Raw genomic sequence first — 11,701 nt, forward strand, 5'->3', positions numbered from 1 at the left:
TCCAAGTGCGGCAATTGAGACGACCAAGTACTTCTAGAATCTCCGGGGTACGTCGTGTCGGCCGTCATGGATGTCGACATTGCAGGGACGTATCATCAACCCGATCGAGGTTCGAGAATAGACATGCATCTGTGTCATGGACCTGTTAGTATGCAGCAAGCTGAAATCAGGCCACGGGGACGTCGGTTTGCCCGTCCCCACCGGACGTGGAATACTGTCAAGATATGGAATATGATATTTCTTGTCACAAGTATCAAGGGATAGAAGCTCGTCTCCTTCGCACGAGTGTTCCAGACGTTGGCCAAACAGAACACCACCCAAGTCATCCGCAACAGACGCATCACAATCCATACCCAAGTTTTCCAGCAGAAGGCACGATGACCATCCGACAAGCCCAACCGACCGCGGTGGAGTTCAAGGAACAGCACCACTCGCAACAGACGCCGGTCCGTATCATCCATGTCGGCGCGGGAGCAGCCGGACTTCTTGCCGCCTTCAAGGCACAGAAGACGCTGCGAGACTTCTCGCTCGTATGCTACGAGAAGAACGCCGGCGTAGGCGGGACATGGTACGAGAACCGCTACCCGGGCTGCGGCTGCGACGTGCCGGCGCATTCCTACACCTTCTCCTTCGAGCCCAACCCCGACTGGTCGGGCTTCTACGTGCCTAGCTCGGAGATTCTTGCCTACATGGAAGCCTTCGCGGACAAGTACGGCCTGCGACGATTCATTCAGTTGGAGACCACCGTGCTGGGCGCCGAATGGGACGACGCGGCCGGAGAATGTGAGAGCTCCGTCATGCCATTAACCCCCCGTTCATACGCTGCTGACACTCGCACGGTACTCTACAGGGGTGGTCGAGCTGAAGCGCAAGGACGGCACTGTTTTCACCGATCGCTGCAACGTGCTAATCAACGGTTCCGGTCCCTTGAACAAGTGGAAAAGTAAGCATGATCCAGTATGCCCTCGCCGAGCGTTCACGGCGTGCCGATGGCGCAGGTAGTCCTGACCGCGAGACTGACGTGATCGAACCACAGTGCCGGATATTCCTGGAATCGAGACCTACAAAGGACAAATCTGTCACTCGTCCAACTGGGATGCGGGATTCGACTGGAAGAACAAGCGCGTAGCCGTCATCGGCTCTGGGGCCAGTGGCGTGCAAGTCACACCACAACTCGCCAACGGTAAGCGCACGTCGTCGTGTACGCCACCAGATCGTGGCGAGCTGAAGCACGCTAACGGGAGTATCCCTCAGGATCCAAGTCTCTGACCCTGTTTGCCCGTTCGATCCAGTGGCTTACGCCGTCCCTGGGTCTGCAAGACATCCCCGTGCCGGGCGTGGCGGCCGAGGACGCCCAGCCCCCCGGGCCCTTGGGCAAGCATCTGTATACCGATGCGGAAAAACGGGCGCTGAGGGAAGACTCGGCCGGACTGCTCGAGTACAGAAAGAAGGTGGACCAGGAACTGCAGCGTTGGTTCGGCGTCTTCCTCCGGGACAGCGTCGTGTCCAAGGCGGCCATGGAAGCCATGGCCGAAGGCATCCGGGCGCGTTTCGGCGCCGAGCACCGGGAACTGGCCGACGCCTTTGTTCCCGAGTTCGGGCCCGGCTGTCGCCGCAACACGGCAAGTAGTCCGAATCACTGGCTTTCGTTCCCACGGAGGATGGGCTGCTGACAGACCACTACAGCCAGCCGAAGGCTTTATTGAAGCGCTCGTCCGGGACAGTAAGTTTGCTTCCGCTCGCTTGCGCCGGGGCAATCAAACAAGGCCCTCCGCAAAGGGGCAGTATCCAAGCTAACGCCGCCGGCGACAGATGTTACGACAGTCCGTGATAATATCACACGCTTCACCGATTCCGGCCTGACCACGGCCGACGGACGCGACTTCGAGTTTGACATGATCGTATGCTGTACCGGTTTCGACGTCGCCTACACGCCCCATTTGTGCGTTGCCGCCCTCTGCTTTCTTTCTTTTTTTTTTTCTTTTTAATTCGGCCTATCCCCGTTTGCCGGAAAGAAGACAAATTCAGCTGACTGGATCACTCCATGACGCAGCCCGGTCAAGGGTCGAGGGGGCATCAAGATGCGCGAAGCATGGGCGGAGAAACCGCGCGTTTATCTGACCATGGCCACGCCGGGTTTCCCCAACTTCTTCCACATCGGCGGGCCCACGGGGAACTGGGGCTCTGGCTGCGTGCTGGCATCTGTAAGTAACCCGTAACCCCCAGTGCACATGACGGATCGTCAAGGAGAAAACGAACGTGGGGTCTGACGCGAGGCGTGCCCTGCAGCACGAAGTGCAAGTCGATTACGCGATCCAGGCCTGCCTCAAGATCTCGGCGGAGCGTCTCCACTCGATCGCCCCCAAGCCGGGGCCGACGGAGCAGTACATGGCCTACAACGCGGCGTGGCACCGGGCGTTCAGCCACTGGGCGGACGAGTGCCGGTCGTGGTACAAGAACGGCGGGCGGCCGGACGGCGAGGTGATGCTGTGGTGCGGCAGCATGCTGCACATGATGAAGACGCTGCGGGCGCCGCGCTGGGAGGACTACGAGATACGGTACCGCGAGGCCAACATGTGGGCCTTCTTCGGCGGCTGGGGCCGGACTGAGCTCGAGGTGAAGGCGGAAGCGGGAGAGGCGGTCGATCTCAGCCCGTTTGTGAGGCAGGCTGACGAGTTCTATCTGATTGAGTGAGAAGCCGGCGTCAGGGATATAGCTTCGTATGCACATAGCTATCTGTCGCCACCTCAGCGAGAGTGTGTAATATGTATTGTTTTGTTCTTTAAGGCTTCCATTAGTGATATGAATGTGGGCTCTGATACAGGTAAACACGTTGCCGTCTAAACTTAGAATGTAGAACTCACGCCTATATCCTCATGACTAGAAACATGCTGAAAAGCCCTTTTTAATTACAGATCTCATTGATTGCTTCTATGTTGCACCGAAAGGCTAAATAGTACAGCCTTAGAAACATACTGTACTGAAAAGAAAAATAAGAACAATTTATTCTTCCTTTGAGGGTTAGACCTCTACAACTATAAGCAATTTGCAGCAGTAACTTAGAGGGCTATTTTTATCTATTAAGAAGGATTTATTATCTTTATGTCACTTAGGTACGTGTTGATGATAATGGGCTAATTACTGAAAACTGAGTAAGCAGAGAAGGTAGGCTGGGTAAGACGGCGCAGCAACAAGGGTTTAGGCAGAGCAAACGCGAGCGATGGCAACGGAATTGCGAATTCTAGAAAAGCCCAACGGCCGGCGGCACTGGTCTAAAGCCGACGAGATAAACCCGACATCGACATTGCTAATCCCGTCCAATACCCCAACTGCATATTCCCGTACCACCCCAGTCAAGTGTGCATGTCACGCCGGCCAATAACAGTCAGGCTCTCGGTTCATCCCTGCGAAAGAATGTTTGCGACCCCAAGCTACCCTTGCCGTGGCGTGGTCTTGCCTGCATCCCCTTGCAGCCAGGCGTTGGATGGGCGTTGGGAGAGGTTGCCGTCGTTCTTCGCCAGTCTGCCTAATCCAATGCGACGCGCCACATGTGAGCAACGGCGGGCAATTCGATGGCACGTTTGTGGTACGTGAAGCAGAGTAAGCGTAGGCTCGTTTATTAAGGAGGCATAGCCCAAGCAGAGACGGCCTTCTCCTGCCATTCCCTCGCCCAGCCAACTCGCATCTCATCGTACGGCCTGCTTACGTCGCTTCTGCTTCATTCAAAATGGCTTACAAGAACTCCGTCATCATCACTGGTGGGACCAGCGGCATGGGCTACCACGCAGCCCTGAAGATTGCCAAGGAACACCCCGAGTATCTGGTCGTGATCGCCTCACGGTCCGACAAGGCCAATGCCGCCGCCGCCATCAACAAGGCCCTCGGCCAGTCCAACACCATCTTCATGGCCCTGGACCTGGGCGACCCGGCCAACGTGCGGCGCTTCGCCAAGAACTGGATCGCCGACACGACGAAGCCCCAGATCCAGGCGCTGGTGATGAACGCGGCGCTCCAGTTCCCCACGACCCTCCACCTGACGGACGAGGGCATGGAGAAGACGTTCGCCATCTCGCACGTCGGCCACGCCATCCTGTTCCACCTCCTCTGCCCCTACCTCGCCACCGGCGCCCGCGTCGTCCTCACGTCGAGCGGCACGCACGACCCCGCGCAGAAGTCCGGCCTGCCGGACGCCGAGTACAACTCGGCCGAGGAGCTGGCGTACCCGCCCAAGTCCAAGCTCGAGATACCCGGCCGCAAGCGCTACTCGACGACCAAGCTCTGCAACGTGCTGTGGACGTACGCGCTGGCCCGCCACCTGGGCCAGCGGGCGCCGGAGCGCCGCATCACCGTCACCGCCATGGACCCGGGCCTGATGCCCGGCACGGGGCTCGCCCGCGAGGGCAACGGCGTCGAGCGCTGGCTCTGGAACTCGGTCCTGCCCCACCTCCTGGGCCTGCTGCGCATCATCTTCAACCCCAACGTGCACACCCCGGCGGAGTCGGCCGCGGCGCTGGCCCGCCTGGCGGTGTCGCCCGACGTCGAGGGCGTCACGGGGAAGTACTTTGAGGGGCTGAGAGAGATCGAGTCGAGCGCCGACAGCTACGTCGAGAGCAAGCAGGAGGATCTGTGGGAGTGGACCGTCAACTACGCAGCCGAGGGCGACGCGCGTGAGGCGGAGCGGTTCCAATCGTTGAAGTGAGGCGGGTTCTGATTTGGGTCTCGGCTCTCTTTCTCTCTATGTCACCTCTTCCTTTGCATGGGTTCAGCAGCATTCGGGGCCGGGTACCTGGCACGTTGACCTCCTGTTTACTGGCATACCCACAGGGTTTCTTTTCCGTCTATCCTTGAACATGAAGATATCTCTCAAACGCACCAACTTTCAGGTTTCATAATAATACGGCGTTAAACTAGCGATCTAGAATGGAATGACCGCATACTGTCTCAAACTGCCTCATACTGTCCCTTACTGCCTGATGGTGCTCATCACGGGTGATGTTGCCTGCCTTACCGAATCTGGCAAAATCTGACCAAAAAAACAGCATTCCCAGCATCCTCCAGCAGTTTTGTTTTAGGCGCCTGAGTGGAGCTACGGTCGCGTGTATTCCCAGAGTGTAGACCTGCGTGACTGGAGAACCGCAAACCATCAAGCGGCCGGCTGAGCTGGGCCGGGCCAGATCGGGCCACTCTATTGACAGTACGATTACCGTTGCGCCACAAGCCACGAGCCATGAGACTGTTCTTTGCCGAAGTCCCTACTGTTGCTGCGCGGGGCGTCGAGTGCGTGGTTTGATGATGGGCCAGTGCCAGAGCTACTACTATGCTCTGGACGTTCGTATGCCGACCAATCGCACCCCTGGCAGACTGATCTTACCTGGGGTGGGGGGCCAGGGGGGCTGGGCCGCTGCCGGTTTCCTGAGTCGAGACGGTATCTCGAGAATCCAGACGGGCCCAAAGGTCAGCAAACCGAACGGCTCATCATTGACTAGTTGCTTTGGTTTCACTTTATGAGTCAAGTAGAGTAATTCTGTTCTTGTGTATAGTACTGGGAATAGTACTAAACTTGTTACTGAATTGGGTTGGAATATTGGTTACATAGCGCATAAATGCGCTTTGCTTACGTACCTCAGCTCGTCATTGACTAGGCGAGACACTGACCAACAGATCCGTGTTGGTCGTAAGGAGTCGGGAATGCGTCGTAATCCTTCCCGACGCTAGGCCAGGGCATTACCTCCTTCCTCATTCAGCATCAAGATAATCTTACATGAGTAAGACGGAACACACGCAATCTGACATGCCTTGGACGATATATCCGTGGGATGGCTAAGGGACATCGTCCTCTCGGAATCACTGATAGTCGTTGCGCGATCGAGGTGGCGCCCCATAATGAGGCAGGCGGCGGGCAGCCTTAATGGTGGGGGTGCGGGTGTCCGGCGCCACGCGGACGCCAAGAGATCTCCGCATTACCTACCTTAGTACCTAATTCCAATGACAGCCCAAGTACCTGGGTACCTCTAGTGCCCACCCGCCGGGGGGCCACCCCGTGCGGCCCGCCCGGTACCCCCACCTTATCGGATGACAGTCCGGCTAACTAGCCGGGAGCCTAATTTGACCGTGCGCTAGTCCGGGTTGATGACGGGAATGCTAAACCTTAGATACGACGTCCGTCTTACAATTCTTAGGGGAGGATCATGTATGTGGAGTCCCAGCCCAGCGACGGTTCATACAATCCGCTGGGCTCGCAAACACTCCAGCCGACCGATGGAAGACTGCAGGGTCCTTTTAGGTTGCATTCCCGGCTTATCACTTTATCTCGCCGCCTTCCCTGCCTCCCACCGAAACCGCCCCCAACTTCGGTCGAGGAATATGTGCGCGCGTGTATGTCTGCTTACCTTAGGCGTCGATGAGTAAACGACTACGCGGCACGTGAGGCGCAGACGGGCTCCAGACCGAACTTGCCAGACAGGGCTAAAGTCCGGGGACGCGCATACCGGGGGTGGGGTGAGAGACGGCAACTCGGCCGGCCGGAAGCCACGACTTTGGTTCTTGGGGGATACACTCTCGTTCAAAGCAGCAAACGAAGGGACTTTGGTATTCGTGACCCACTAGCCCGATACTCTTCTAGATTCTGATTCTTAGATTGGCGCCTCTCTATCTGTATCATTGAAAAGATCTTTTACCGCCTCCACCTTCTGTTCCAGCCACATGCGCACGTAATCGCACGCCATGATGAACGTAGCCGTGCTGGACCCCGCCGCGCCCTCCGCTTCCCGGAACTGGCGGACGGCCTGGTCGAAGTGCTTAAGCAGGCCGCGAAGCCGGCGGAAGTACAGAAGACACAGACTGTGCCGCAGCTCCACCTCGTCGTCGTCCTCGAGCTGAAGCACGCCCCACCTGAGTCGTGGCGCGCCCGTCATGCCTGTTCCTGTCCCTGGGCTGACCACCGTTACTCCTTCGCTCAGAGTGACCCCCCGCGTCGAAGACGCCGGTGAGCTCGCGCTATTTTTCTTGTTGATATTGCTGTTGTTGGTGGTGATTGGCCGCCCCGGATTGCTTCCGCTGTCGGTCGTGGCGACCGAGTAAGACGAGGAAGACGACGGCGACGTGTTGGTCGCCGGCGACGATCCGCTTAGCAGTGCCTTGAAGCCGTCCACAATATCCCCGATGAGGAAGCCGATGATCATGGTGACGGTGGGGTCCGAGGAGTGTGACTGGCAGACCATGGATGCCTCGCACGCCATGATGGCCTGCTTGAGCCGCGAAAGTTCCACGTCGAAAGACAGAGGCTTGCCTGCGCCTTGGTTACGTGCCGCCTGCGATTTGCGGGCGAGGTCTGGGATAACGCGCGAGCTGCAGGTGCAGGCGCCACCCCCTGGGCTCGAGGCAGGGTCTTGTGCGTGGGTGTGGTCATGTTGGTCGTAAGGCTGCGGATGTGTCTGTTCGTACTGCTGCTGCTGATGCTGTTCTTGTTGCTGCTGTTGCGGTTGCTGATTCGAGCGTGACTGTGAAGGAGAATGTACTTGGGGCACCAGCGGCTGCGGCGATAGAGGATGAGGGCTGACCACCTCATGTACACTGCCCCAGGTCCCGGCGTCGAGAGAAGCCGAATGGACTGGAGGCTCAAGGCCGCCGCCGCTGGTCGAGAGGAAGTCCATGGGGTCTGACTGATCGAACGGCCACAGCGCGACCCCGTCCAAGTCACCGTGACGGTCCCGGAAGCCTGCCAACAAGTCTGCCGACCGCGGGATCTGGCCGCAGTTTGGCGCCAGGGCGGCGGCGGCGGGGTACTGTGAGAACACGTTGAAGTCGTGGAAAGCACACAAGGCTGTCACGGTGGAGAAGACGCTGTCGTCCATCTGGGCGGCCGATTCGTTGCTCGGGCGTCTTGGCGCGATCGCGCCGATGCCAGATGAGGCCGCGGGGCGGGAAGAAGACATGATCCGAGGCGCGTCCTTGTGGCTTCGGCGCGACAGGCCAAAGACACACGGCATACCCGTCTTCTTGCACCTGTCGCAGGTCGGTTTCGTTTGGCTGCAGCGCACCTTGGACTCGTTGCAGGCGTTGCACGAAGCCCGCAGCTTGACAGGGGCTTGATTCCCGGAGCCATCCGTGTTTGTCATCCTGCCACCAAGTCATAGGTTGTTCGGATCGGTCAAGTGTCATGGAATCGTCGAGTCACCGTCCCTCTCACCATCTGGCTTCCCGAATGGACGGGCTTCTTATAATAGTCCGGTCAAGAGTGCAGAGGCCGAACGATACCTCAGTGGAAGGGTCCTACAGGTGCCGTGCCGTGCCATGCCACCGTAGCATTGAAGAGATAGATGCAGTATTGGCTTATTCGCATGCACTGGCGAACGAATCTTCGAGACTTGAGCCGCCCGTTGCTACGGGTAAGCTGCAGCCACATGAATCCTCGAATGGACAATCGTATCATGTTTTGCATTCCTTTATTCGCCTCCTCGCGAATTCTCCAGTAATATGCTGCGGGGTAGGACGAGATGGCGATGATTGTGAACTGCCCGATGCGTCTCAATCGCAACAGACGACCGTCAGCAATCAGGATAGTCGGGATAACAAGGGTGCGAGAATCGAATGCGAGACAGAGAACTTCCGGCCATCATCCAACCGAATGGCCGTCCAAGTCCCCGAATGAGGAAACATCCCCTCTGGTCTAAGGGGGTCCTGTCTACTCTTCAAGTTTCGTCCATCTATATAGACGGTGCAGCCTTGTTGGTTCGCTCGTCCTGCCTGGCCGCCAGCTCCTTATTGCACCAAAGACCCATTATCCCGAGAGCCTCATGCTGCTGTCCGCAATCCGACTCCTCCACATCTGACCACTCCACGTCAGCGCCTCCCCGACCTGCCGTATCATCCATCGCCCAGCAGCGTGTGTAAGCAGAGATTCTCGGCTGTCATATTGGTGTTGGCAAGGATGGACAAAGTCCCAACCGCAATCGGCAAAGAGGAGTCGATGGCCTCTCTGGCCCTCCGCACCCTTGTAATCTCCGTCGGCCTTCTTCTATGCTACGTCTTTTACAGGGGCATCTACAACCTCTTTTTCCATCCCCTGCGCCACTGGCCCGGCCCCTTCTGGGGCGCCGCCTCCGACTTCTTCAAGCTCTGGATCCTGCACACCAAGCAGGCGCACACGCTCGGTCTATCATATCACGCCCAGTACGGTCCGGTGGTGCGGGCCGCGCCGAACCTCTTGGCCGTCAACGACCCGCGACTACTGCCCACCATATACCACAGACGTGCCAATAAGACGGACGTGTACACCACGGGGGTGCTGGGCGACCTCGCCCCGCCCTTCCAGGAGCTGGACTGGCGAGAGCATGCGCGCAAACGCAAGCGTGTGGCGTCTTCGTTCCTCCTCAGCAACCTGGTCAAGCTCGAGGGCCAGGTCGACGCCCGCGTCCAGGAGTGGACGGCGGCTTTGGCCACGCGCTTCGCCCATTCTGGTGACAAAATGGACTTTGCCGCCTGGTCACAGTGGTTCGCCTACGATACCATATGTCAACTGTCATTTGGCGAGCCGCTGGGCTTCGTTCGCGAAGCCCGCGATGTGTCCAACCTCATCAAGAATTTCCACGACATGGCCCCGTTTGCCGCCGTGGTCGGCGCCCTACCCTGGCTTTGTGCCCCCTTCTTGCAGAGCCCCATCACGAAATGGCTATTCATGCCGCGCCCCGGAGACAGCTCGGGGACCGGAAAGATCATGGCCGTTCGTCTCACCCTGCCCCCCTTCCACTTCACCCTCCTCCTTACCCCCCATCTGCTTCGTCTTTTCGCCTTGTTAGTCGAGGGTCTGTTGATCTAACCGCTGTGACCTGCAGTTCCGCGATGCCTTACTGAACGAAAGACTCCGGGACCCCAAAGCTCACCACAAAGGTGACTTCCTGGACAACATTCTCGCCGCCAAGAACGAAGACGGAACGCCAATCTCTGTCGAAGAGGTCAAGACGGAATGCTTCGTCTTGATGGTAGCCGCCTCGGACACGACGGCCGCCTTCTTCTGCGGCTTCGTGCGCTACGTCCTGCAGACGCCTGGGGTCTACGACAAGCTCATGGCCGAGATCGGCGACTTCGAGAGGCGCGGCAAGCTCACGTCCCCGGTTCCCACCTTTGAGGAGATCAAGGCCATGCCGTATCTCGAGGCGTGCCACCGCGAGACGCAACGCTATCAGCCCTCGACCCCCATGATCATCCCGCGCTACGTCGGCGAGGAGGGACTGCAGCTGTACGGCCGCCGCGTCCCTCCCGGCACAGAAATCGGGGCGAACCCGTACGTCGTCCACCGGGACAAGACCGTTTTTGGCGAAGATGCGGACGTCTTCCGCCCCGAGCGCTGGCTCGAGAGTCCCGAAAGGGCCCAGGAGATGGACAAATACCTCCTCACCTGGGGCTACGGACCACGAATCTGCCTGGGGAAGAACATTGCCCTGATGGAGACGCATAAACTGTTGATCCAGGTAACAACCCCCCGGCCATTTCTCCATCTGAGCAACATGTAGGACTTCAGAGCTGATTCGAGTGTGTGACCAGTTCTTCCGTCTTTTCCACCCCAGCATCGTCAATAAAGACGACAAAGGTATTTGGCGACAGGAGAATCTGGCACTCCTCGTGCATTGGGACTTTTGGCTCAGTATCAAAAATCGGACGCCCGGAGTAAGCGGCGCGTAAGGATTTGAACAAAAGGAGGCGGAATGGCCCTTGTCATTTACCCTGGTGCTAGATAACGTGTGATGACTCAGATACCACCCTAGAGTGCTGGTTCTGAGACCGCCAATAATAAGCATGCATAGTTATTCCCTTTCAATTCTTCGTTTCTGCAGCCTAAACAGGTTTGATTTGGATGGAAACATGCCGCTTATTCGCCTGTCAGCCGTACATAAGCTTGCTACGCTGAATGATGCCCGAATGGGACTCGTTCCAGATTTGGACCCCATCGAATTTGAAAAGGGCTCTAAGGCAGGCACCAGTGAGGCTCGATTCAGCCACTTTGTCTTCGGTCTATCTTCATGCATGGAGGGGGTGGGAGCGTGGGGGTGGGGGATTGCGGCGTTGGGTATGGCGAGATATCAATGACCAGATTATAAGGGTGGCTGCATTGTATTGCGCGGCATATTGCGTTTGTTTGGTGGGGGATTGCGGGAACACCATCCGATAACCGCTCGGTGAAGTTCAAATCCATGTCTGCCATGATAAAGTCTAGAATCGCCAACACGTTAAATGTGTACTGGTCGGGTATGGCGAGATATCAAACCAGAAGAAGAAGGGTGGCTGCATTGTGTTGTGCGGCGTATTGCATTTGTCTAAAATCGCCAACCTACAGCCTTTTGCAAGCACCATTTCACATCGACGTACACCATTGGGACCCTGCAGGATTCAATCCAGGGTCGTAGAACTTTTAGATCGGGCGAGACTTGATTCGACCTGTCAAACGGCAGCCGGCACGAGGTCTGATTGGGTCTTGTCGAGAGCTGACCGTAGACACTTTCCGGTCAGCTTTTTCCAACTCGGGCTTTACGAAATTAGTATTGAAATATAGGACTTTAACCTAACCAACCGAGTCAGCGCAACCGATGGTTGAACGCCCCCTTCCTACATTGGGGCTGTGGTTCTCGTTTTCGCCTTCGCCTAACAGAGGATGACGAGCACACTCTCACCTGAATCTCACGTCTCACCGTATGCCTCAATGCAC

At 57.6% G+C, this 11,701-nt stretch overlaps 4 protein-coding genes across 4 annotated transcripts; 3 read left to right on the forward strand and 1 right to left on the reverse strand.

Annotated features, from left to right (window-relative positions):
* Positions 1-377: 377 nt before the first annotated feature.
* CkaCkLH20_04119 (uncharacterized protein) lies at positions 378-2,694 on the forward strand (the record flags this gene model as incomplete). The annotated part of the gene is made up of 8 exons (XM_038886838.1): positions 378-783; positions 851-943; positions 1,037-1,183; positions 1,255-1,629; positions 1,691-1,723; positions 1,813-1,942; positions 2,054-2,204; positions 2,290-2,694. 8 exons carry the CDS (start codon positions 378-380, stop codon positions 2,692-2,694), a joined length of 1,740 nt encoding a protein of 579 aa, XP_038748088.1.
* A 1,033-nt stretch (positions 2,695-3,727) lies between these two features.
* Positions 3,728-4,699, forward strand: CkaCkLH20_04120 (oxidoreductase; the record flags this gene model as incomplete). The annotated part of the gene is made up of 1 exon (XM_038886839.1): positions 3,728-4,699. One exon carries the CDS (start codon positions 3,728-3,730, stop codon positions 4,697-4,699), a length of 972 nt encoding a protein of 323 aa, XP_038748089.1.
* Positions 4,700-6,632: 1,933 nt separating this feature from the next.
* On the reverse strand, positions 6,633-8,075 carry CkaCkLH20_04121 (uncharacterized protein; the record flags this gene model as incomplete). Its single annotated transcript, XM_038886840.1, has 1 exon — positions 6,633-8,075. One exon carries the CDS (start codon positions 8,073-8,075, stop codon positions 6,633-6,635), a length of 1,443 nt encoding a protein of 480 aa, XP_038748090.1.
* Positions 8,076-8,929: 854 nt separating this feature from the next.
* On the forward strand, positions 8,930-10,680 carry CkaCkLH20_04122 (Cytochrome P450; the record flags this gene model as incomplete). The annotated part of the gene is made up of 3 exons (XM_038886841.1): positions 8,930-9,721; positions 9,834-10,469; positions 10,543-10,680. 3 exons carry the CDS (start codon positions 8,930-8,932, stop codon positions 10,678-10,680), a joined length of 1,566 nt encoding a protein of 521 aa, XP_038748091.1.
* Between the last annotated feature and the right edge of the window lie 1,021 nt (positions 10,681-11,701).

This window comes from Colletotrichum karsti (genome assembly GCF_011947395.1).
Source record: "Colletotrichum karsti strain CkLH20 chromosome Unknown Scaffold10, whole genome shotgun sequence".
NCBI lineage: Eukaryota > Fungi > Ascomycota > Sordariomycetes > Glomerellales > Glomerellaceae > Colletotrichum > Colletotrichum karsti.